We start from the raw sequence: 24,593 nt of genomic DNA, 5'->3' as shown, positions 1-24,593 counted from the left end.
CAGACTTCGATCGCACAACGGCATGAAATAGGACCCCGTGTCAAAGGCGACGACTCGTACTTAGTCAAACGGAAGCTTTCAACTTTCTCGGTATCGAATTAGATTTGAACGTACTGAGACTAGTCAAGGAATCAGCGGCTCAAGTAGACCTTGAAGTAGCAAGTTTGGTGGTGTGGCCGCTTCAGCCGCTCCATTCTCAAAACTCCCGTGACATCTCCCTCGACCAACTTTCTCGTCAATTGGTTCGGTGGGTTGTCAATTGTGGGTATCTTCCGACAGAGATTCTCCGAATGAGGCTTTGTTCACGCACTGCCGAAATCTGGGTTGCCCTTCAGACTATTGTAAGGCACACAAACATCTCTTGATCGAGGGCAGAAAAGCGGCCACCTTAGAGAACCTGGGCCATGATGCTTTGTTTGGCTGGCGCTGATACCATGGTCGAACACCAAGGAGGTTCAAGAATGAAGCTACTAGCTGGATGCTTTGTCAAGTTACACTTCATAAACATGGGTCGATCTGCAATTCGAATGGCACACATCCCTGCAGCTTGCTCTCTCCAACGACCTCGTCACATCTGTACGCAAATACCAGACTCTGTACCACATCCAAAACCATCTGGCACATCCGATCAACCCATAATCTCTCAGCGAGACGTCAGGTAAAATAACCATGACAGCCTCAACAAGCTCCTTCTATCTAGCCATCCGCACAATGTGGCCCCCGACCCTCCTCGCCGCAATCTTCACCCTCTTCATCACCCCCCTCGAAAAGGTCTTCTACCGCGCAGACCTCTCCATCGCATACCACATCTTCGCCGCTGCCTCAATCTACCTCACCCTCCTTCTCAACGCCGTCATCGTAATGACGCCCCTCAAGACCAATTTCCAAAACATCAAGAAGAACGAACAGGTCTTCTCGCAGATAGGTATCTTTAACCGCTGGCTCGTCGAGGGCTACCTCCACAGCCTCTTCTTCCTCCCCAATCTCTTCGGCCCTATCAGCGTATGCTGGGTACTTTTCGCTGACAATAGGTACCTCGACAACCTCGCCCATCTCTACGGCTTCGTGGTGGGCATGCTGCATGCGCCGCTGCTGCTGAGCCTGGCTGTTCATCTCGTCGTCCACCTTGTCTTCCTCATCCTCCGGTGGATTGTCGCAAAGACGTCGTGGCTCGTATGGACGGCCTCGGATTACATGCCCCAACACCCCTGTGAATCAACCCAGAAATTCCTCCTTGCTCTACACGTTTGGCTCGAAGAGCTCCCCGATGAGACTGCGGCTGCGATCGACCGCAAATTGTTCCGCACTGAGTGGTTCTTCCTTCAGCTGGTCGCCGGCTTTGCTTGTACTAGTTTGGTCTGTATGCTCTACACCATGATCGTTGACACGTTCCGTCCGTGCTTGCAGCGTCTTGTCGTCCACATCACTGCGAAGGTGCTGTTGCATATCGGAGACTTCATTTTCGAAGTGGGTCGTTGGATTGAGGGCCTCGTGGTGAGGCAGACTATTTGGGAGGATATGAACTTGTGAGAGTCTGAGTATGCCCGCAGCATTGTTCACACTATGCAACGTTGTCTTCCTTCGCGCTTCTCGTTTCATTCGTAGCTTCTGGTGTGCACACATTTCGCGAGGCCAGAGATCCCAGAAGAATGAACAAAATACTAGTGTTATTTCAAGTTATCTTAAGCAAATCGTCTGACCAATCCTGGGGTATCAAACGCTAAAAGTACAAGAATGGGGGAACCGGTGGCCATCCAGAGAATAGGCAAATCCGGTCCAGAATACATGATATGTAAGGATGGCCGTCTATTCTAGCAAAAAAGTTGATCCGTGGCCTACTTTTGGCCTCTGTAAATAACATCCTCGTCTCTCGCTACCATCATCCAGCATCATCTGCTGAAGCTTCTTTGTACAATCCTTCACAGGATCATGCTATTCCCCGCGGTGTTGGGTTCAATCGACATAAGCGTATGGCAGCAATGGACACGCCATGCCAGGTGAGTCTCTGTCTTGAGTCTCCATCTTGCCGGTATAAGTTCGAAACAGGGGATATGGTAGCCTGCACAACATTAAGCGGCCGATTGCCCGGCAATGGTGATGCCGTCGGAGCTAGTCTCGATGACCTTGTAGCCGTCGGCGTTCGCGGTGCCCTCGGCCGCCTTGGAGTAGGCCTCGTCGCTTCTGCAGAACATGTTAGAAATATTCAAATCTCGATAAAGGCCACTGATAAACTTACCTGTTGCATAGAACATCGAGGTCCTTGTCACTGAGGACCTCGTGGTCACCGGAGTACTTGAAAATCTGACCATCCTTCAGCAGCAGAGACTTGAGCGTCTCGCCGTCAAGGTCTTCCTTCAGGTCAATCTTCTGGCCCATCGTCTTGAAGGATCCCTTCTTGATGATCAACTTCTCGAGACGACGCTTGGCGTCAGCGCTCATGAGAAGCTCCTCCTCAACGGTGCCCTTGGTGGCGAGACGGTAGACAATGACGGGGCGAGTCTGGCCGATTCGGTGGCAGCGGTCCTGCGCCTGGAGATCCTGCTGCGGGTTCCAGTCACTATCGAAGAGAATCACAGTATCGGCACTCGCTAGGTTGATGCCCTGACCACCGGCGCGCGTGGAAAGCAGGAAAATCTTGAACTCGGGGTTCTCGTTGAACTCCTTGATCTGGTCGCGGCGACTTTCCTGAGAGACAGATCCGTCCAATCGGCAGGCCTTCCACTTCCGAAGCTCGCAGTAGTCTTGAAGAATATCAAGTTGAGTCTTGAACTGGGAGAAGATCAAGACCTTGTGACCCTTGCTGAACAAGGCAGGAAGCAGACGATCAAGCATCAACATCTTGCCGGATGATGTGACAATGCTCTCGTCAACGGGAGGACTACCCTCGTATCCCCAAGGATCGAAGAAGTTGTGCGGAGAGTTGCACACAAGGCGAAGCTGCATGATGGGGTTTCCAAGCTTCTTGGTTGACATCTCCTTCTTCGCCTGCTCGAGAATGTTGACCTGGTGTTGTTCCTCAGGGGAAAGAGCGGGGGCAGAATCATCGTCATTCTGGTCGGCCTCCTCTGCCTCTCGAGCAAGCTTGGCCTCGAACTCATCATCGGAGAGCTTGTCCTCGTCGTCAGGATCGGAATCAACATAGCGTCGACGGCCACGGGTGACCCGGCCTCGTGTAGTGGTCGAAGGTGTCGACTGTCTCGATGACTTGGCACTCTTGGACTGTGGTGTTTCGAGAGTGGGTGCTTCCTTGCGCTTGGAGACAGCCCGGGAGGATGCCTTCGATGAGGCTTTTGATGTTGCTTTGGTGGCTTCTTGGGGCTTGGAAGATGAGCTTCTAGCCCGGTTCATCATTGCCGAGAACGCATTGGGTTTCTTAGTCTCCGGAGCTGCCTCACCCTTAGTCTTTCGAGGACTGTTTCGGATCGGAATCTCGAGCTTCTTGGCAGAGATTTTCTCATTCTTGACAGGAGGAGCGATAGCACTGAGACGGTCGATGACCATCTTCTCCAAGAAGGCGCGAGTATCGACATCCTTGTCGTTGATGGCATTGTACATATCGGTTTGCTCTTTTGTCATTGGCGCAAAGAGGACGTATTCGCGCTTCTTGGGAAGATGCGCGGCGACGTCGGCCTTGACGCGACGAAGAAGGAGCGGCTGGAGGATGACGTGAATCTTCTTGATGAGCTCCTGATTCTCGCGATCGGCAATGAACTCCTGCGCGCCCTCTTCGTCCTGGAGGTCGTCAAAGTCAAACCATGCCTCAAAAGCCTCGTAGCTCTTGAAGATCATAGGCAGTAGGAAATGAAGAAGAGCCCAAAGCTCTTTCAGGTTGTTCTGCAGGGGTGTTCCTGTGATGAGCATACGAGTAGCTGATGCAAAAGTCTCCAGCTCTTGGAACAGCTTGGACTCGAAATTCTTCATGCGGTGGCCTTCGTCCTAAGGAATGTGAGAAAGCGGGTTTGATGACCAGGGTGTCAGGCAATAATACTTACAATGATGATGAAAGCCCAATTGAACTTGCTCAAAGTAGCCCTTTCTCTTAGGACCATCTCGTAAGATGTGCACACCACAGGGAACTTCTTGGTGGGGTTGCCGTTCTTCATATTTGGTGTCAAGTGTTTCCTCTTGATTTCCGCGCGCTTCTGAGCGTCTCCATGAAAGAGAACGACAGGAAGGGAAGGACACCACTTCTCAAACTCGTCCATCCAGTTCGAAAGGGTACTCAATGGTGCAACGATGAGATGAGGGCCAAGGTAGTTTTCCTCTCTCAAATTGGCAATCAACGAGATGGTCTGAACCGTCTTGCCTGAATATAGTTAGTATTCGACTCTCTGAAGTATTCTCGTACACGAAAGGAAGAAGAGTGTAAGTTGTGCAAATGATGAGGCAGAAAGACTTACCAAGACCCATCTCATCAGCGAGAATACCAGATAAGCCCTGAAGGCACACTTCCCGCATCCAAGTAAGTCCTTCCAACTGGTAATCTCTCATGGTGCCACCCTTCATGATTTTGGGTTGAGCAGTGAGGGACAGGCTGTGGTCACCCAAGGCTTCGCCCTCCAAGCTTGTGCCAACCCGACCCATTGCTTGAGTCTTTTCCATGAGCATCTTGCTGAACGCCTGAGACTTCTTGAGCAGCTCATCCAGCTCCTTGGCCAACTTGAGCTTCTCCTCTTTAGAGAGCTCATTCTTGCGCTTCCTGCGGTTCTTGAGATTCTGGGACTTTTGTGCTGCTTTGTCTTTCTTGTTGTTGTCTGCTTTGGCCCTTGCCTCTTCCTTCATGATTAGAGCGAACTCAGAATCCATGGGCTCAAAACTCTCATCCCGTGGTGGTGAGGAAGGTGCACTGGTGTCAAGCCGCTGGTTAGCGGACATGACGGACTCCACGTCCGACGTTGATGAGCTCATATCGATCGCAGCTCAGACCAGATCCGGGAGACAGTAGCAAAATTATGAAGTCGTGATTTTTCTAGAAGTTGATAACTCCTCAAGGGCCTCGATTTCGTCCTCGACTTTGTGAGTGAGTGGGAATACTCCGTCAGTGGTGATGGAATTCGGGAGAGAAAAAAGCGATCCAAATCGATGATGCAAGGGGAGACGCTAAATTTGGCAGTGAAGGTCTGTGCCTCCAAGGCTCAAAAACATCGAAATATTGAGATTGAGGCAGAAAAAGATGCTAGAAAAGAAAGGTGGCGATGTAATGCTGTGTAATCTGAGGTGAGATTTCCTTCCAGTATAAAAATAGTGAGGTTCCTGAGATAATTGCGTGAGGGTGTGGTGGCAAGGGGAAAATAGGAAGCAGGAACGAGCGGGCTTCAGCTGCCAAAGGGCGCGCGATCGCGGGGCGACAGGGGAAATGGCAGGGGCGCGACGCGAAGAGAAGGCGCTAGCACGTGATGTCGTGTCGCTTTCAATTAAAGCCCCGGCTCTTCTTTCCTTTTTCTCTCGTTTTTCTTTCAGGCAACCGTCGTCATGAAGTCGGTTCGGGGATCGGAAGGAGATCGGGGTCCCAGCGATGCAATTTAGACCCTTGTCTTGCATATTTCTCTTTTCGCATAAAATAATGCCACGCGAAGGAAATAAAGGCTGTGTGATGAGTTGCGGTGAGTTCGACTAGGCCCAAATCTCAACGAACAATTGCATATTGCAGCCAGGGGAGTGAAATAGAAACAGGCCAAGGACAAGAGTGTAATGACGGAATAGGATGAGCAGTATTCTCTTGACGGACAGTTATCTGCATCATTTGAAATACCTTGAATGCAGGTGATCAAACAGTCTCCAGGGAACGCTCACCTTCGCACACCGAACAGTCGTCCCGGTCAGCCTTCACCGGTCACCGAGATTTTCAGCCTGAGGCATCCAATCGAGGTGAACGGCGTGGAGGGGCAATCCTCCCACCACACCGTTGCTGCCACCTACCCCGCAGAGCCACACAGGTAAAAATTCCACCTCAGACTCACACCTCATGCTTTCTTCACTACGCGCTATCCGACCCAGCTCACGCAGCATCTCCCCGTTCCGATTCACAAGAATGGCCTCCAACACCACCTACACTCCCAACGAGGAGACCGAGATCCAGCAATGGCTCACCACTGCCACTCGTCTCCAACAGTCTAAGCCCGACGAGGCCTCCCCTATCCTCGATACCCTCAACTCCCACTTGAGCACCCGCACCACTCTTCTCGGCACCAAGCCCAGCAAGGCCGACACCGCTCTCTACTCCGCCGTCCGTCCTCTCGTCGCCTCCTGGTCCCCCGAGCAGCGCACCGGCGAGAAGGGCTATCCCAACATCGTCCGCCACCTCGACTTCGTCCAGAACTTCCCCGCCTTCGCCGCCGACGTCAAGGCCGATGACAAGGTCAAGGTTGACCTCGACGAGGTCCTCTACGTGAAGCCCCCCGTCGATGCCAAGGCCGAGAAGGAGCGTCTCAAGAAGGAGAAGGCCGCTGCCGCCGCCGCCGGTGGTGCTGCTGCTGGTGACAAGGCCCTGCCCGACCGCACCAAGGAGCCCAAGAAGGATAAGAGCGCTGGCGAGAAGGTCAAGGAGGTTGTCGCCGAGGCCAAGGACAAGGTCAAGGCCGCTGTCGGTGCCGGTGAGGGCCAGCCCAAGAAGGAGAAGAAGGCCAAGGCTCCCAAGCCCCAGAAGGCTGCTCCTGCTGCCGCCCCTCTCTCCCCTGCCCTCATCGACCTCCGTGTCGGCCACATCCTCAAGGCCATCAAGCACCCCGAGGCCGACTCCCTCTACGTCTCCACCATTGCCGTCGGCGACGAGCCCAACGATGACACCACCGAGTACGAGGGCCAGGTTTGCCGCACCGTCTGCTCTGGCCTCAACGGCCTCGTGCCCCTCGAGTCTATGCAAGGCCGCAAGGTCGTCGTCGTCTGCAACTTGAAGCCCGTCAAGATGCGCGGCATCAAGTCGTGCGCTATGGTTCTTGCCGCTTCTCCCAAACTTAAGGAAGGCGAGGTCGACGATCACAAGGGACCCGTCGAGCTCGTCACTCCCCCCGCTGATGCCAAGGCAGGTGAGCGTATCAACTTTGAGGGCTGGGAAGGTGAACCCGAGGGTGTCCTGAACCCCAAGAAGAAGATCTGGGAGACCTTCCAGCCCGGCTTCACCACCACCGACGACTTGGCCGTTGCCTTTGATGCTGGTGTCGTTGAAGCGCTTGGAAAGCAGGGTCTTGGCAAGCTCAAGACCAAGTCTGGCGGTCTTTGCACTGTTCCCAGCTTGAAGGATGCCGTGGTGCGGTAAAGATTCTTTCATTGTTGTTCAAGTCATGATAAACAAAAGTCCTCGCAGCCATGTTCTGCTGAATCATCTAAAATAGAACAAGATTCCATGATGCACCTATGTTATTGCACCTACGTTGTTCTCCCAGCATCTATGCAGCCTGTCCGCCCACGCCTTTTGCCATGTGACGCTGCCTAAATACTATGATCCCGGCCCTTCCCTTCCAGTAGAATGTGCCGGCTGACTACATAAAGAACTGAGGTATTCGTCACAGGCTACATCATGAGACCTCTCCTTTTTCTGGCTCCTTCCCGCTCCTGCCTTGACGTTCTTGGTCACATCTCAATTCTTCCCCTCTTCAAACTCAACATTCGACTTTCACCGGGATATAATTCAGCCTCCATAACCACACCCAGAATAGACTATGCCTCCCACCTATTCACACAACGAAGCTACCCTGAGAGGCGTCCTTCTCACTCTCATACTCGCCAATCTCGTCTGGATCGCAAGCATGCTCGGCTCCATCTACGAAGAAGACATGGAGTGGGATCCCTACACCGGCCTTCCCATGTCCAACGACGACGGCGATGCCCAAGGTCGGACGGGGACATCTGTTGCCACACGAGCTCGCCCGAAACCTACACTTGATAATTTCCTCGTCTCTGCAAGGATCGGCACGCCTCACCTTATCAAATTTGCCGTCCGCGCCTTCTTTGGCTCTTGAGCTACGAGTGTACGAAGATATCATGAGGAGAACAGCGAAATGGGACAGCGAACTCAGAAGCATGGTGCCCAACGAGGATAAGGGCAGAGTCATCAGCGAGACAATCCCAGGCCGAACATTTTTGAAGAATGGAAAGTGCGGTTCCAAGGGGCATTCATTGGGTGGTTCTTTCCACGAGCATGAGATACCCAAGGAAGCAACTCATAAATCAGCGTCACAAAATCAAGAACTCAACTGCCTTGTCGCTTAATCCTTGATACCCATTATTATGAACATGTGCTTTGTACATTGCAATAACTTTTGTATGACCTCTATTCTAGGGTATGACCACAAACACGCCTCGAATCAAACACCAATGCGCGAGAACAAAGAAATGACCCGCAATCATCTCTTGCCAGCCTTGCTCGCCGCCTTCTTCTTCACCGACGCAACAAGCCTGCTCAACTCCTCATCATCGTCGCCGCCGCCAACCTTCTTGACCTTCTTCGCCTTCTTGCCCTCCCTCTCCACAGGCACATCCTCCACGTCCCCGCCAGCCTTTCTCTTCTTGCGACCCTCCTCCAACAACTTCTGCATCGCCTCCGTGCCCTTGAACTTGGGGTTGCTGGGATCAATAGCGAACTCGTGGCTATCAAAGACGGCCTTGAAACGATCGTCGCCGACATCCATCTTGAAGTCCTCCTGCAGACCGAGCTTCTCGCCGTCGGCAGCCGCCTTCTTGGCCAACCGCTTCGCGGCCTTGCCCTTCTTCTTCTTGGCTTTCTCCGCCTTCATAATCTCATTCATGTCAAAGTGGTCCAGGTGCTCCGCCCCATCCACGTTGTCGTCTGCCATCAGGAGCTCCAGCTGCTTCTTGTGCTCCGCCTTCTCCTTCTCCTCGGCCTCGCGCGCCGCGCGCTTCGCGAGACGCTCCTCCTTGCGGACGGAAGTCTTGGTCTTGACCGGCTCGTCGGTCGTGAAGAAGGGGTCGTCGAAGCCGAGGTCCTCCGCGCTGTCGTCCGCGACCTCGACCTCCTCGGCCTCCTCGGCGACGGGGGCGCCGGTCTTGCCCTCGCGTCTGGCGCGGGCGGCAATACGCTTGGCCTCCTTGCGCTCGCGTTCCTTACGCTGGTACTTTTCGATCGTCGTCTCCTCCTCCTCGGGCTTCTTGTTCTTCTTGCTCTCCGTCAAAGCGGGCGTGAATGTAATCTCCATCTCGCCAACGGGGGCGTTCTTGGATGACTTCTTCTCCTCCTCGGCGCCAAGGCCAAGAGCCTCTCGCATCTTCTGACGGGCGAGCTCCTTCTTGGAAAGCTTGGGCTTCTCGGCCGCTTCCTCCTCATCCTCGGCCTCTTCCTCATCGTCGAATCCCGCAAACTCCTCGCCGGAGTCTTCGCTGTCGCTGGCCAGGTAGGCCTTCAGGTCGTTCTCCTCAATCTGCGAACGACTTCCGGTGAAGGCGCGGTTGATGGAAGCCTTGCGGGCGGCGTCGTCGGGGTTGACGTCCCAGGTGAGCTTGACCTTGGAGTGCTGCAAAGCGTCCGTAGTGAATTCGACAGGCTTGTATCCCTCCGGCAACTTGTCGCACTCGTCTCTAGGCTCGTCGTCGAATGTAGTATCGTCCGGTACGAATCGCAGGTCGAGGAAGTTTGATGAAGACGCGTATTCTGTGCCGTCGGTCGCCTCGTAGAGCTTCTGCGCTGTCGCCTTGTCAGAGACGGTCATGACAGCGTAGAAGTACCGCAGCCGATCCAGCTGGTACTTGCGCAGCGCGTCGTGGTCGAAGTCGTCGGCGTCGCCCTCCTCCAACAGCTCCTTCTTGATCGCCTCGTCTTCCTCCTCGCTGTCCTCGCTCTCCTCTTCAGAGTCATCCTTCTTGAAAATGTCCTTAGGGGGTCCTTCCAGCTCCTCGCGCTGCATGCGCTCCTTGCCGAATTCGCTAGGATAGACCGCAACCTTTTCAATGCGCCCGCCAGTTGAAGGCAGGAAGCTGTGGAAAAGAGCAAACAGATCGGCCGACTTGATGTTGTCCCAGTCCAGGTTGACGATCGCTATCCGGTTCGTGACTTCACCCTCCTCGACCTGGGCCTCTTCGTCGCGCAGGCGCGACACGGAAGCCTTGGGGTCAGCGACAGCCGCTTCTTCCTCGTCAGACTCGTCATCTTCAGATTCGGACTCTGACTCGGACTCGGAGAAGCCGCCGCCGCGAGCAGGGTCGTACTTGGCATCCGCCTTTGCCAGCTCGCGCTGGACAACATCGTCGGCCTCGACCTCGATGTCCTCGCCCTCGTCTGAGTCTTCTTCGTCGTCCTCCGCCTCGTATAAGTTCTTCAGCGCATTCTTCTTGTTGTCGGACTTGACTTTGCGGCCGTATCGGTCAACTTTTGGGCCGGATGTGAAGGATTCGTCCTTTAGTGCATGTGCGAAACGTTTGTCGATCTTGGTTTTGGTGTGCTTCTTCGAGGGCATTCGGAACCGAGGATCGGTTTCGAAGTTTGAGAAACGAGAGTCGGCGACCTTGCCATTTTTGCCAGATTTTGAAGACATGGCGGCGGTGTTGAATTGGCAGTGGTGAAAAAGGCGTAAATTTGCTGTCGCAAGTGCTTGGAGAAGAGCCATCCGGGCGTGGGGTCGATGAAAATTTAGTGGAGCCTCTGTTCTGCCACTAGGGCGGTGAGAGAGCTCCGGTGAGGCTCACCGAGACTCTTTCCCTCACCGAGACACCGACGTCTCTTAATGAGGTTATTCCCACCCTTCGTTGGCTCTGGGTGTCGCGTACACTACGGTCAGCACTCATATATCTTTTTGCCTCGGAATCAAATTCTCCACATTCCTGCCAACGTCGTTGACCCTTTCTCGCGTAACTACCACATCGGACTGCTCCTGCCGTAGAGAGTCATTTCTAGAGAAAGCCTGGCCTGCTTCTCTTTCCTCCAGAATCTCTCTCGAGGCCTATATAAAGCTCACTTCTCTCTCACTCCCTCATCAATCCATCTCTTCCTCTCCATACAACGTCACCCCAATTGACTTTCCTACCTAATCCTTTTTACTTTTCCTTCAAAGGTTCAAATACTCAAATCAGCTTTCATATTTCCAACAATTTCACTTGCATTGAATGAACTTTGATCATTCATCTTTCAACATATGACTTCAAGTTTCATAGACTTTCCCTACTTCATCGAAGTATCATGGACCAACACTCCGGCTCCGAGCAAGGCCTACATCCAAGTCAATTGAGTGATGGCTCAGAAATGACATTGCAGATGCCGAGAGACGAGATGGAGATTGACGCAGTTGATGATCAATTGCAATTGGATATGCTGCGAAACACCCCTACCCAAAATTTTCCTGACTCGTTTGGCGACATCGATTCCGAACTATTTGTGAGTGAAGACCATCCTCCCCAGGTCGAATCCATGACAACTCTTCATGATGAGGGCAGAGTGAGTCACATTTCTACGAACTCACACCAAAGAAACGACGGTCTTCGCCGCTATGTCGGTAGGCAAGACAAAAGCGTCGAGAATGCCTCGGACTACGATCCCCAAACCGACACCGACACCGACACCGATGATGACTTGGGGGATGCACCCACCTTAGTCTTGGGTGAAGACAGCGGCCGTAATGATGCATCTTGCAATGCAGCTGAGAAGTTGAGCAAGCCCAGACTCCCTCGAGGCCCTGTGGCTAAAACCGCCAAGCAATATATTGCACGAGACCACCAGAAGAAGCATCAGAATCTCAAAGAGCATTTTCGAAAGGAGATTACTAAGAAGAGAGCAATGGGAGAAGATGAGGCGGACGTCAAGCCACCCAAAGCGAAGAGGCGTACGTGTGCACGCAAGTCCAATGGTGCTGTCCGACCGCACAACAACTTGGATAACAGTGCCGCAATTCAGAAAACCGCCCAGATGTTCCACGATATTAGCAGTGTGGCCAATGCTGCTAGCGATGGTGCGATCCCTGCTTCGTCCCAGAGCAGAGTCACCGTGGCATCGCGCTTGAAGCAACTTGCCCAGGCTGAGACCCATGGTAACGACAATCGCCATAGCGCGACTCAAAAGAGGGACCTGAAAGAAGCATTGCGCTTTTTGGGTCGTGGTATGGTGACAGCTGTCGGTGAGACAGATTACCACCTCCGCGGTATGAAATCGAATCTTCGAGACTGCCAGCTGACCGCCGTCGTGTGGATGGTGAAGCGTGAAAACGCAGAAACGCATCCGTATGGCGGTGTTCTCGCAGACGCTCCTGGCATGGGAAAGACAGTTGTGTCTCTTGCTTGCGTCACCGGCAATCCTCCCGACGACGAGGATAGGCGGGAATGGAGTGGCGCCACTCTGATCATCCTTCCCAATCAGACCGTCGCTGAGCAATGGGGCGAAGAGATTCAGAACCATCTCGATAACGTTCCCCCTGATGATGTCTATTACTTCCGAAGAAGGTCCAACACCCTCAGCGTGGGCAGAATTGCGACTTTCACGATCGTGTAAGTCAAATACTTTCAGTGATCTACACTCATTGCATCCTTGCTTAATAACTTTATCCCAGGCTTACCACATACAATGAGCTTCTCGCTGAGTTCCCCAAAGGAGAGAAACTTGATGAGTTGAGACTGAAGCACTCAGAAGATCCCGCTGCGTATAGCAATGAGTTTCAGACATTGGTTGGCGAGTTATTTCGCATCAAATGGTATCGTGTCATTTTGGACGAAGGCCATCAAATCAAGAATCTTGAGGCTCGGAGTAAGTTGAGCATTTGTGGATTTTTTCGGAACATATTCTCACAAGGCTTCAGCAACCCTAGCTGCTCATCAACTCAAGGCAAAGCACTTCTGGATTTTGAGCGGAACGCCGCTCATCAACCGTGGAATAGGTGATTCACAATTCTCCAGTAGCAGCAGGATGACCCAGCTAACATGTAGCTCAGAACTCTTTCCGTACATGAAGCTTATCGGAGTCGAAGGCATCACAACTCAGAAAGAATTCGAGAAAGACTTCTTAAACACGGTAAGTCTTGATGTTCAGGCCTGGTTTCTATGCTTACAATGTTGCAGGAGAACGGAACAGTTAGGATTGATGCTTTGGTCAATTTGGTTTCTTATCGGAGGTGAGCAAAACAAAACTTGTTGTATCTTTGAAACTCCACTAAAATTGTGATAGAACTGAAGAGGATGAGTTCTTAGGTCGGAAGATCCTCGATCTTCCCGCTCTGACACCGGGGGATCAGTGGGTTGATCTGTCCCAAGAGGAGAAAATCCTCTATGAGTACGTTAGTATTCTAGGTTTACCATGTTTTAGAACTAACATAACGCTCAGTACCGTGGGCAATCACTACGAGAACATCCATCCACCCCAGAAGCATGTCGCTACCCTTCGCCGGCGACAAGCCGTTTCGCATCCCTATGGCCTAGAAAAGGCATTGCGAGAAGACATACAGCCATATAGTCTGAAGCACATGGCGCGCCGTCTCCGCGAGCTGGAAGGACAAACATCTATCCTTCACCAGATCGGCACGCGTGCTAAGCGACGCGAGGTGCCACCCGTCCCTGATACTGATGACGAGAGTCATGTCAGGGCCTTTGGCAAGAAGAAGAGAAAGAGTAAGAAGAAGAAGAAGAGGCTGAGCAAGCAGCAGAGAGCAGCGAAGAAAGCTCGGAAAGAGAAGTTGATGGAGAAGGCGGCTGCACAAGTCAGAAACATCCCGCCTGAGGAGTATTATTTCACCGAACCTTTCGGTAAATCGACATTCGGGCAAAGCTTCAACATGGCAAGACTTCTGGAACTGACCAGCATCGAAAAGCTGGTGAACGAACAGCGATGCGGCATATGCGAGCGCGACCAGGCCATGATTGACCCTATCGTACTGCCAACGGTAAGTTTCGTTCTAGTCATGCTTTCTAAAATGATTGGTGTCATGCTAACCACTATTCTCCAGTGCGAGCACATGTTCTGCTGCAACTGCTTCGTTAAGAAGGTTCTCAAAGCCAATAAGAGTGAATGCCCAGTATGTGGCGTAGAACACAATCGAGAGTGGGAAGAGGTGACAACTCTCAGCACAGAGGAAACACGATGTATCATGCAGGACGGAGACGGAGATGGCAGCGATGATACTGCGTCCATTCGTAGCACAACACGCAAGACGAAGCAGAAGGCAAATAAAACGAGCAGGAAGAAGGCCGAGGCGGCTTTGCGAAAGGAGACGAAGAGGCTCATCAACCTCAGATACGGCGCGGATATTCTGGGTAATCTTCCAGTCATCGATGCGGACGACAAGGCCTACATCAGAATTGGCATGAACAATCCCGAAGGCGTTCCTTGCGCCAGTTCCAAGCTCACAGCTTGCAAGGACGTTGTCATCAACTGGCAAAAAGAGAGTCCAGACGACAAGATCATCAGTAAGACTGTCTTTTCCCGCTACATTCTGCTAATCCGTTTTCGTTGCCTCCCAGCCATCACAGTACTGACATGATGCCAGTCTTCGTTCAGTTTGTCAAGACATCCACCATGACCGGTGTCATGCTCAATCTCGAAGGCATCCCGTTCGTTTATCTTACGGGAACAATGACGCCTGCCGAGAAGTCCAGAGCAGTCTCCGAGTTCAAGAACAACCCTGAGGCCAAAGTCCTCGTAAGTCCAAACCTGAAACTGGGTAAATGTCAACTTGTATGAATAAAAGCTAACCCGAGTTCCTCGCATACAGGTCGCATCCATGAAATGCGGAGGCCAAGCCCTCAACCTGACGTGCGCGAACCGCGTCATCCTCATTGATGTATGGTGGAACAACGCCGCCGAGCGCCAGGCCTTTGGCAGAGTCTTCCGCATGGGACAGGTCAAGGAGTCCCACTACGTCCGCATCCTCGCTCGGGACACAATCGACGAGGACATTCGCAATCTCCAAGAGGAGAAGTGCGAGGAGATTGAAGAGGTCCTCCAGGACGACCGCCACGTGCCCCAGGTTCTCGGCGAGTACGAGGTCATGGCTCTGACTGCTCCCAATGCCTGGGCAGAGCTTAAGGCCAACTTGCTTCGCGAGATTGGAGAGGAGGAGGGGGAGGAGGGGGAGGGGGATGTCGTGGCTGAGGATGCGGCACCTAAGGATGAGGAACTCACGATGGCTGACGATCATAAGTAGGACGATGAGCCCAACGATTCCACGCTTTCGACATGAGGCAATTTTCTGCATTTATCACCCGAACACATTGCTTGATGATTTTCACAGAATCCCAAGTCTGAGCCTCGAAGGAAGGGGCTTATCATCTTTGGCGGTTGGAGAGGTGCCAAATTGCATCTATAGTCATGCAATACGCGCACTTCACAAAGCAGATACAAACAATACACATAGATTATAGACGGCAGCTCCAATGAGGGCTTCAATAGATATCTCTTACCACCAACCCATTCGCGCCCCCCAAAAGCCTTATGGAGCAGTGCTGAACAACGAGGTCCGAGTTCGTAAATAAGGCCGATCATTTACAGAAGTATGCCGGGCCCAATCTGTTCCGCGGGAAAAAGAAAATCAAGGCTCGGCATCTTGATAGCTATCGCGCAACACTTACAAAGATAGTTTCCCCGTTCGGACTCGACTCCGTCGGACGTGCCCTTCGGCTTCGGTTAATTCGGGTAACGGAAGCAGCTGTGAATAGGGGTGACATCACGAACGACAGGTCTGTGACTCATTCCGTCCTCGAAGGTAGTCTTGGACACAGGGGTTTCCCTGTTCTGTCGATGTCTCCATTCATAGGGCTGGGTTGGCCCAAGCCCGGTCTACGGAAGCCGTTCGCAAAAGGCGTTGTCCTCAGAGGACCATCCTGGACTCATTAGATTTCTCCGTGGGGGGCATTAAAAACGACAAAAAAAAAAAGGTAAACGAGGCAGTGACCGGTCATCTGATGATCTCCATGGTCATGAGTATGGCCATGGCGTTGCCATAGCTCCCCCACAATGAGCCCAGTTATAAGATGGTTTGAGTGCTGGGTTCTTTGTGAAACGGTAGATGTCCCGGGTAGTATTGGATGCATAGTTTCGACTCGGCAAATCGGGGCGGCGAGTTGAAGTTCGTCTGATAGAACGCGGGTAACGATAGGCGCGCGACTGGTCATTGTACGTAACCGGACTCATGCCAAGCACAAACAACGTTCGCGCCAAATACTCTTTGACGGCAGAGAGACATCTGGTCCTACGAGTGTTGTATCAACATTGCCCTTTGAGGAATGTCTAACGAAGCTTTCAAGATCAGATTTCTGCCTCCTTCAAAGCAGCGAGAACGCAAAATTTCTTTCTGCTCGTAGATGACGGCACGGTACGAGGTCAAGTTGCGGCAAGGAGAACATCGGCGATCGCCTACATACGAAGTAAGCAATACCCGAGTCTGCAAGACCGTAGAGGTTGATTGAAACACCCGTGTGAAGATGTTTCTTGCTGGCAAGAGTTTGTGCTAGTTGAGTCTGCCTACATAGCTTCTATAGGCTGCGTGGAAGGTATTTGGTGAGGTTGGCAAGTAAAGCATTAAAATGCCAAGACCAGGATGCGTGCTGTTTGAGGAGAGGTGGCGCATGATCTTGGGCATTAGCCAGACTGTATTCATTGATCTTCAAGTTTGGTCGCACGCATCCGAGCCTCGATTTTGAACTCGGAAAGTTGAGTCGCCTCGGGACTACGGGATAACCTAGGTTGCTCAACTCAAGTCTGCTCAGGTGTTGTAGGAGGTCCTGCCAGAACCCTCCGAGGTATGAATAGGACCGTCATCTGAAAGTTTAGATGGTTGCGAGAGGGTAACGGTTTTCTCAAACGAACTCAGAGGGCTTGCAGGTTGCAACAGGTCAAAGACCCGACATGCTTACCGGCTTTGCCCTCTAAGTGGCTGAACGGCGAACGCGGACTAGACCTTCCAAGCTACCCCGAAATGGAGCTGCCCATAATGTCCGTTCGCAAACGTATTCGCCCTGCAGAATATCGGTTTCGGTCTTTCGTAACGCTAGCCTTGGAGGGGCGTCGAGCACAGCCAGGGAAGATGGAAATAGAGGAAGAGTAATGATCCGCGTATGTGAAGGACGTGATGACAACATTGAATTCGGACGAATGGTCCCCCACAGAACCGATAGGAGCGCCAGGACAAAGTAGTCAGGCGCCACGTCAACTAAGATGCTCTGGGTCAGGACTGGGATAGTTGTAAGATATTTACAGTTTCCCCAACCTCCGCAGGATTACAAGACCTCGGGGTCGAAAGGTAGCCGAGATGGATACTTAGGAAGCGCATGAATGACGAATAGTGTCCTGCTGGGTAGTAAGTTGGTTGAGGAGAGCCCAAATATGTGCGCCTGACTGCTTGGAGCGGGTTGTGTGTTGGTTGACTGGCAGGGACAGCCCGACCTGGCTCACCGACAACAATGGTCCAAGTCCCGGAATGAAGGTTAAGCTTTCCATCGCCGACCAGGATGGCACGGCTCGAGTGGGAATAATCGATGCAATCAGCCAATCATGGGAATGTTGCGCAAGCAAGATCTGGACGATGCTCGGCAGATGGCGATTTCAGCGTTAGACAAGGGTCGGCGGGCACCCAAATTACCCCGTTTGAGCAAGGACTGCGGGAAGAATGAGCCCGGTTCAGGTGCTTGCGTGGTGGTAAACGCCCGAATGTGGCACCAGCTGAATCGGGATTGGGAATACCTAGGCTCAGGGTCAGGGCGACGGTCTGTCACGATGCTGCGTGGAGGCGGAGAGCGGCACATGAGAGGTGTCTGTTCCTTTTCCGACGCGTGTTGCGCAATTGACAATTGACACCTGAAGGACAGACACCAAAGGCTTTGCTTTTCGTCCAAAGGATTTCAAAAGTCGGACCTAGAGCCAAAAGAGGGTAAATTTGTCTTCGTATTCTAGGCACATACTGCAAGCTACCGCAGGCGACCGCAGGCGGTTTGAAAGGGCAAAGGCTAACAGACGGGGTCAGAGCTTTTTTGGATTGTTGGTCCCCAGGATGACCGACGCGAGCGAGAGTGGTCTGCATTTCTTCGGTGATGGTGTGCGGGTGACGAAAGCATACTGAGTAGCGTTGCATGTAATGACCCTACTGAGGCACGATATCCAAATGGCGCTGAACATACCCGTCTCATGGTGCGGTTTCCGTAGATTCAATCTCGATAGCAGCAAGCCATCATGGGACTGTAGAGCCTGTTCCTATTGTGTCAGGACGCACACTGCAAAACGCGAGAAAGTAGGTACCTAGCTAGGTAGGGAGATTATGTCGGCGTGAAGAGAACCAAGATAACCCCAATGGCGCCGAGACCTGTCTCGCGCTTGTGTTCTCGGCTCAACAGACTGTCTGCATCTGCAACTCACAAGAGATTGCGAACTGGGCTGGAAGGACGAACCAGCCCACATTCGATCCAATGGGCGACGGAAATGGGGGTCATGTCTCTGTCGCTGTCGGCTACAAAGTTTGGAGAGGGAGGAATGTGGTGCTGGTTGTCCCATCGAAAAAGAAAAATACGGACGTAGACCTGTTCCCAAAACACAAGAACCCAGAAGGGGGAACACAGGGCATGGTGCCTAGCGTCTCGGATCGGTAGCCATACCAACGACGAGGATGGGGTGGACGGGTAGTTGATACCCTACCCAGCTTGCCAGGATGTCATGAATGGATATGTGCACTTTGGATTGACGCTTCGGATAACGTACAGTAGATACGTTTCGCTTGAGCTAGGTACGCCGGCCAAGTTGCCGTCAGAGATGAAGATGGCCGTCGGCGCCGTCCTTGGTCAGTTGTTGCTGCTGCCAGCGAGGCGCGCAAACGGCGGTGTTTCACCGCTCTTGGAGATCGTGAAGTGCTTCAAGATGACTCGGATCAGCGAGATCAGATGCCTCGAAGGAATTATGGATAGGCCGCCGATTGTCCAAAAAAAAAAAATCGGAGAAAATTAGTTGTCTGCAAGGTGGTGAGGAAGAGGGAGACAACAGTCCCTTGGATGAAGTTCGGAGTCGGTGAGTAGGAGCTGAGGAGCGTACGAAGTACCTTGGCTTACTCATGGGGTGTCTCGAGGTACGTAGCCAAGGTACCCCCGTCATTCCAGCAAGCGAACAGCATCCGTCATTGTTCCTCACCTCGTTGGACAGACCAGACAGGGCGTCGATCTCTTCCCGTGGCTCGTGCTCCACATGGGGCATCGGATGCGACGCTCGGGCCAGCCACTGCAAGGCAAGTACCTAACATGACAAGGACAGGGCAAGAGCATGAGCCGGACAGGAAGATGAAATAAGGCTCTGCTTCTTATTCTTGTTCGCCATATTACTGTGTCCCTGGGGTTTGAAAGGTACGCTCAGTACATGATATGATGTAACAATGAATGCAGCGAAGAGAGCAGTAATAGCCGTAGTAATGGTGGTTAAGACGCTCGCTCAAGTTTAAAATGCCGGGTGATGGCGGCAGATCATGGCAGGGAAGGAGGGCATGAGAACCCCAAGAACGGTAGGCAAGTGCGTCCAATGCAAGCGGCTGCCCCGTGCAACAAGCAAGGAGCAACTGCAGGCACATCTCGTCTCCTCGGAGCTGGGTCTTTCTTCATCATCTTCAGGTGAAGCACTTCAGCGCCCAGGATGGAAGTCTGACAAGCCGATCATCAATACGATCCCGAGATGCTACTGATGGGCGGAAGACTGAGCGCTATGCGAACCAGCCTACCAGGTGTATGAGGAAGTCTGGTTGGTGTTCAAAGCGTTGAGGGCCGGCTCTGGTGTACCTGAAGTTAGGTACCTTACCTCAAGAGATATTGCCCATTCTCTTCTAACCTAATTGTGCCCATTCGTACCTGCCTCATATCTATTCGTTCCTTCTGTAAGGTATAGGTGCGCTGTATGAAGTACGTACTGGTTGTTTAGTGGTGCCTCTTGGACAGATGGAAAAAGGAAAGGGAAGCGCATCTCGTGCCCTGTGCACCGTGACCTGCACCTGCAGCTCTACGAACAACCACCATGGAAGGCAAGAACCTACCTTAGGCTACCTTACCTCATGTCTCTCCTTCCTGCTCACGTTGCTCCAACCTCAGCTCCTGCCCGTCGTCCCTACCTAGGTAGGTAGTCAGCTCAGCTCTATCCGTACAAAAAGGTACATTGGCTGCGCCAGCTCCTGCCTCATTTCTGGGTTTGCTTGGTTCTTGCCGATCATGAGCTGTTCCCGCCCGTGCTCCTTGCCTCGGCCATGTGCCCGTCGTGCCTTCCAATTATCCCACTTTATTATCCCGTGCCACTTGCGCATTCTCTCCATCTGTGACACCGCATCGCACCCTCCAATCCATCTCACCAACTCACGTTGCGTCGAGACGGGATCTTATTTTCCCATTACAATGCAACTGCGCATCTTCACGATCCGTCATGAGCACACATTTGTTGCCGTAATGTTGCCGCGGCCCTCGGGGCTTTTCGATACGTGCTTTGCACACGTCAGCACCAGTGCCGGGCCTTTACCGAGCCAAGCGATCATGGCTCCTCCGTCTCAACCTGAAGCTCCTCTATACATACAATTCCCTCCATACAACGCGAATCGGCGCATCCGTTGCCCGTTTTCGGCTTCAACCTGAAGGGATGGTCGAAAATACAACGTCCCGTCCACGTCACCTGGCAAACCGCAAGTTCGGGAAACGCACCGCTAGAGAGTCCCTGCGCACCCGTCAAAGCCACACCTCCTGTCTTGACTACTCCTGCGTTCCTCTACATCTACATCTCTACTGAGCTCGATCATCACTACGTTCGAACGGGCTTGGTTCTGCACAAGTTGCTTTATTATGCAACGCGCGTACAGACTCTGTCTTTGCGGACCACCACATACACAGCAATATTGCCTCGACCACCAGCTGAGCTGTTCCCTTCATAGCGAAGCCAAGGAGTGGACGGTCCCCATCCCCCACCATCATGCCGGCACTTCTACCTCTACCCACGGATTACCGGGCGTTCAGTGCCGTTCCCGGGCACAGGGCAGCGAAGGTCAAAGTCGCTCAGCGACGGCCATTCCGCATCCGTGGATTAACTTAGATCTGGTTATGGCCATCGCGTCACTGTCCCATCAACCACTCAGTGACATTCATGTTTTGGAATGTTTCCAACTCGACGTGACTTTAGCCGACGGCGGCTGACGGGCGAGATTTCCGCCAAAATACCTACAAGCTACAACGGCATTGGTTGGCCGGGTTTCTTGTCCCTCTTGCCTCACCGCATCCAGGCCCGATTTCGCAAACGAAACTCTCGTTAAACCAAAAACTACTCGCTAGCTGGCGCTTGAGGTTTCCGCCATTCGTCACTTGTCTCGGTTCGCTGAAGCTAGTCATGGGCCTGCTTAGAGCTCTGCTGATGAGCAAACTCGACCAATACCACCAACAAGGCAGAGCAGAGCACTTGCATACTGTTCGGCTGTCTGCTGCATAGGTCGAGGTTGTCGGCCTCTTTCTGACCATACGCATCGCATCGTGAGAAAGTCACGGCTGTCCTGGGGATCACACGGAATGGACGAATGCACATCGTCATCACTGATCGTCGCCTCGTTGTTCCCCCCTCCGCCCACATCGCTGCTTACCTCAGTTTGGTACCATCACCTCAGATGCATAACCGCCCTGTTTGGGAAATAAACACGCTTTCTTGCTTTTTGTCCAACAAGCGCCTGGCGAACCAGACGAGAAAACGAGTCCAGCAGACCCAGACTGCTAGCCCGCCATCCGACCCAACCCAGCCGCTTTGCAGTGCTCCTTACCCCTGTGCCGCCGACTATACGGAGTACCAGCAAGTGACTTGTCTCTTTCATGTCTCTCGTTTTGCTGAGGGCGCCGACCCCCAAACCAGCGAGGATTATAGGTAGCAAACGCCCTCCTATTGTCTACCCCCCTCGGCTCAGCAGTACCTATCAACCACCAAACTCTTACACTCTGCCACACACCGACGCCAAAGCTCGAAGCATGCTGGCTCGCTCGACAGACGCCCTCACCGCTCTCCACGCCCCCAATCACACGATCGACGCACAAACACACAGACACCACCACACCGCACCGGATGCCTATTCCCTTGGCCGCCTGTTTATTGGCCAAGCTGACATCCGCCCAAAAGCCTCAAATCACGACGCTAATAGCCTGTCTTGCTTTTTTGAGCGCCTCCGACTCCCGTCTCCCCTATTCGCGGTCAAATGTCTCGCCTGCGTCCGTCCCTTTTTAAGCTTCTGTCGCCCTTTCCTGAGCGACAATCCGATACCAGGCGGAGGACGGACCTCATATTCCACAGACCCTGCTCATTGAAGGCTAAAGGCTTACCAAAATAGGACTTACGTACCATCGCCTTTTCCCTATAACCACCAACCTATCCTCTCCCACAACCTCTGGCCATCTGACGAGAAGAAGGAAATTTGTATCTCCCAGCCAATCCGATATTCAACTTCCATCCTGGTCCGTACACGACCGGAAATTTCCCCCGCAAGACCGTGGCTCGGGTAATCGCTGTACCCAAAGTTGTAACTGTTTTCGGTCATCGAGGCAAACAAAGCACCACGGAAACAAAGTTTCGCTCACTGATCTACGAATATCTTAAAAAGGGCCGGCCGATCACGAGAGGGGGATCTACGGACATCGAAGCGAGCGTCACACATTGCAGGGAAGCTGAATGACGGGTCAAAAAACGAGCACATCGCAGATACCCGCAGTTGGACAAGGACAAAAATCGAGGGGCATACAAGCAGATTCGCAGCTTCATCGCCGACTTTACAAACGCCAACACCAAGCTCGAGGGTCGTCTAAGTGGTCACGATCATATCATCATGAGGAATCCGAAGCCTCCCACGTAAAACGAATCATCCCGCCGACTCCAAGGTTACGTCCGGTGTCCAGGAACCCACAGCCGTCATGGCACCATGGCCCCGCGCACTGGACAACATTGGTGCATCACAATCACCAGCTGCGTCGCCGCCCGAAGTGATCAGCAGCCGTATAGATACGGCTTATACCCGCATTCCCGATGGGTTGACCGATCACCAGTGGACGATTATTCAGTCCACGTCACTTGCTGCCGCTGCATTGAGTTTTGCGTCCGTAACCTTCGCCTTTTACTGGTTTTCTCGGAGGAGGCGAAGCTTCAGACATGAGTGAGTAACGTTCACTTGGGGGTGCATTGCCATCGCTGGATAAGGCTATTCGCACCAAGACGGAAAACGGGCATTGTGCTGACAACTTAACAGTCTCATTATGCTGCTCATGTCGAGTGACATGCTGAAATCGCTGTGGTTCATCATATTCCCGATCGTCGACTTCAAGAGTGGTCCAGTTGCCTCGAGCTCATCATTCTGCCAAGCCAGCGGCTTCTTCCTCGCAGTCGGCATAGAGGCATCGGACATTGCTGTTGTGCTCATCGCTTTGCACACGGCCATTTACATCTTCAGACCGCGGCATTCCGGGCGACAGAGTGGATTGTATCCCCACCGTCGTCTTGCCTTCGGCGCCTTTGCATTCTTTCCACTATTGATGGCTTCATTGGCATTTATCAACTGGCCCGGCTACGTCAACAACGGGGAGTACTGTTACCTACCCGCCCGCCCCGAATGGGCAAGACTCGCCCTGAGCTGGGTTCCCCGCTACATGATCTTGCTCACTATCGTTGCGCTTTACGCCTACATCTATATCTATGTCACTCTTCGCATGCGGCGTTTCGGTCGACTCAGTGCCATGCGACGTGCGAGTGCAACACATATGCTGGACGATGGGCAGTGGGCCCATATTCCATCGGTGCCAGCCACCCCAACATCACGGCGCGGGTCGGAAACCTCGATGGAAGACTCGGATCAGCAACGTACCTCTTCCACAAACACTACTATGACCGCCGAGATTGAGCTTCTCCACAGCCGGCAGAAGATTCAATGGAACTGGCCGAGCTATGGAAACGAGGACGATGGCCGCATCCCGGAACCCAGTGACAATGTCTCTCCCCGTGCATTCGAGGCCAGCACAAGTCCGCTTTCCACCAACTTTGAACCTATTTCACCTCCTCCTCAAAGCTACATACGCCGCGATACGGTCGACTTGAACCCGCCCCAGACACATTATGATCACGGGAGCTTCAGCACTCAGTGGCAACCACCCAGCAGCCCAACAAGCGCTCGAGCCAAGTCGCTCGCCAACATCTGGTCAATCCTCCGTCGAGGCACCTCCCTCGACTCTGACACAGACCACAACAATACTCCCTTTCTTTACCATCCTACTATTGACGGCACGGGAATGGCAAAGACCCGCGACAAGATTCGTCGCCAACTAAGACTACTTTTTGTTTACCCACTTGTGTACATACTCATTTGGGCGGTTCCTTTTGTCGCCCATGTCATGCGTTGGGACAACCCAGGGCAAGCTGGCCCCTTCGTGGTTGTGCTTTTATCACTTGTGAGCCTGTCAATACAGGGTCTTGTAAACGCATGTCTATTTTGTGCCGTAGAGAAGCCGTGGATTGACACGCAAGCCAGACATCGGAGGACGCCGTCAAAACTACGGCGGGATAAAGACGAAGCCCGGCAACGGGCAGGACGGAGAACATCATTAGCGTAGTCATTTTTCGCCTTGATACCACATGAATTGAATGAACAGATATCATTACCATATTACATCAATATTGGATCAATCCTCATCATGTTCTGGTCGTTTGATGCTGT

The 24,593-nt window shown here is 52.8% G+C and overlaps 8 protein-coding genes across 8 annotated transcripts; 6 read left to right on the top strand and 2 right to left on the bottom strand.

Annotated features, from left to right (window-relative positions):
* Nucleotides 1-669: 669 nt before the first annotated feature.
* On the top strand, nucleotides 670-1,530 carry CABS01_10210 (uncharacterized protein; the record flags this gene model as incomplete). The annotated part of the gene is made up of 1 exon (XM_060543566.1): nucleotides 670-1,530. The coding sequence occupies one exon, from the start codon at nucleotides 670-672 to the stop codon at nucleotides 1,528-1,530; it is 861 nt and encodes a 286-aa protein (XP_060399248.1).
* Nucleotides 1,531-2,069: 539 nt separating this feature from the next.
* CABS01_10209 (SNF2 family domain-containing protein) lies at nucleotides 2,070-4,908 on the bottom strand (the record flags this gene model as incomplete). Its single annotated transcript, XM_060543565.1, has 4 exons — nucleotides 2,070-2,181; nucleotides 2,237-3,936; nucleotides 3,993-4,306; nucleotides 4,401-4,908. The coding sequence occupies 4 exons, from the start codon at nucleotides 4,906-4,908 to the stop codon at nucleotides 2,070-2,072; spliced, it is 2,634 nt and encodes an 877-aa protein (XP_060399247.1).
* A 1,123-nt stretch (nucleotides 4,909-6,031) lies between these two features.
* On the top strand, nucleotides 6,032-7,255 carry CABS01_10208 (methionyl-tRNA synthetase; the record flags this gene model as incomplete). The annotated part of the gene is made up of 1 exon (XM_060543564.1): nucleotides 6,032-7,255. The coding sequence occupies one exon, from the start codon at nucleotides 6,032-6,034 to the stop codon at nucleotides 7,253-7,255; it is 1,224 nt and encodes a 407-aa protein (XP_060399246.1).
* Nucleotides 7,256-7,658: 403 nt separating this feature from the next.
* Nucleotides 7,659-7,958, top strand: CABS01_10207 (uncharacterized protein; the record flags this gene model as incomplete). Its single annotated transcript, XM_060543563.1, has 1 exon — nucleotides 7,659-7,958. The coding sequence occupies one exon, from the start codon at nucleotides 7,659-7,661 to the stop codon at nucleotides 7,956-7,958; it is 300 nt and encodes a 99-aa protein (XP_060399245.1).
* A 384-nt stretch (nucleotides 7,959-8,342) lies between these two features.
* CABS01_10206 (uncharacterized protein) lies at nucleotides 8,343-10,484 on the bottom strand (the record flags this gene model as incomplete). The annotated part of the gene is made up of 1 exon (XM_060543562.1): nucleotides 8,343-10,484. One exon carries the CDS (start codon nucleotides 10,482-10,484, stop codon nucleotides 8,343-8,345), a length of 2,142 nt encoding a protein of 713 aa, XP_060399244.1.
* A 704-nt stretch (nucleotides 10,485-11,188) lies between these two features.
* On the top strand, nucleotides 11,189-15,068 carry CABS01_10205 (SNF2 family domain-containing protein; the record flags this gene model as incomplete). The annotated part of the gene is made up of 10 exons (XM_060543561.1): nucleotides 11,189-12,423; nucleotides 12,486-12,679; nucleotides 12,732-12,809; nucleotides 12,864-12,943; nucleotides 12,991-13,043; nucleotides 13,097-13,201; nucleotides 13,253-13,808; nucleotides 13,872-14,331; nucleotides 14,412-14,563; nucleotides 14,637-15,068. 10 exons carry the CDS (start codon nucleotides 11,189-11,191, stop codon nucleotides 15,066-15,068), a joined length of 3,345 nt encoding a protein of 1,114 aa, XP_060399243.1.
* Nucleotides 15,069-20,509: 5,441 nt separating this feature from the next.
* Nucleotides 20,510-20,656, top strand: CABS01_10204 (uncharacterized protein; the record flags this gene model as incomplete). Its single annotated transcript, XM_060543560.1, has 1 exon — nucleotides 20,510-20,656. The coding sequence occupies one exon, from the start codon at nucleotides 20,510-20,512 to the stop codon at nucleotides 20,654-20,656; it is 147 nt and encodes a 48-aa protein (XP_060399242.1).
* A 2,147-nt stretch (nucleotides 20,657-22,803) lies between these two features.
* On the top strand, nucleotides 22,804-24,443 carry CABS01_10203 (uncharacterized protein; the record flags this gene model as incomplete). The annotated part of the gene is made up of 3 exons (XM_060543559.1): nucleotides 22,804-23,042; nucleotides 23,136-24,351; nucleotides 24,408-24,443. The coding sequence occupies 3 exons, from the start codon at nucleotides 22,804-22,806 to the stop codon at nucleotides 24,441-24,443; spliced, it is 1,491 nt and encodes a 496-aa protein (XP_060399241.1).
* Nucleotides 24,444-24,593: the final 150 nt, after the last annotated feature.

This window comes from Colletotrichum abscissum (assembly GCF_030869225.1).
Source record: "Colletotrichum abscissum strain IMI 504890 chromosome Unknown Scaffold_26.1, whole genome shotgun sequence".
Classification (NCBI taxonomy): Eukaryota; Fungi; Ascomycota; class Sordariomycetes; order Glomerellales; family Glomerellaceae; genus Colletotrichum; species Colletotrichum abscissum.
Note: the sequence above shows the minus strand (reverse complement) of the source record. Positions and strands in the feature narration are given on the sequence as shown.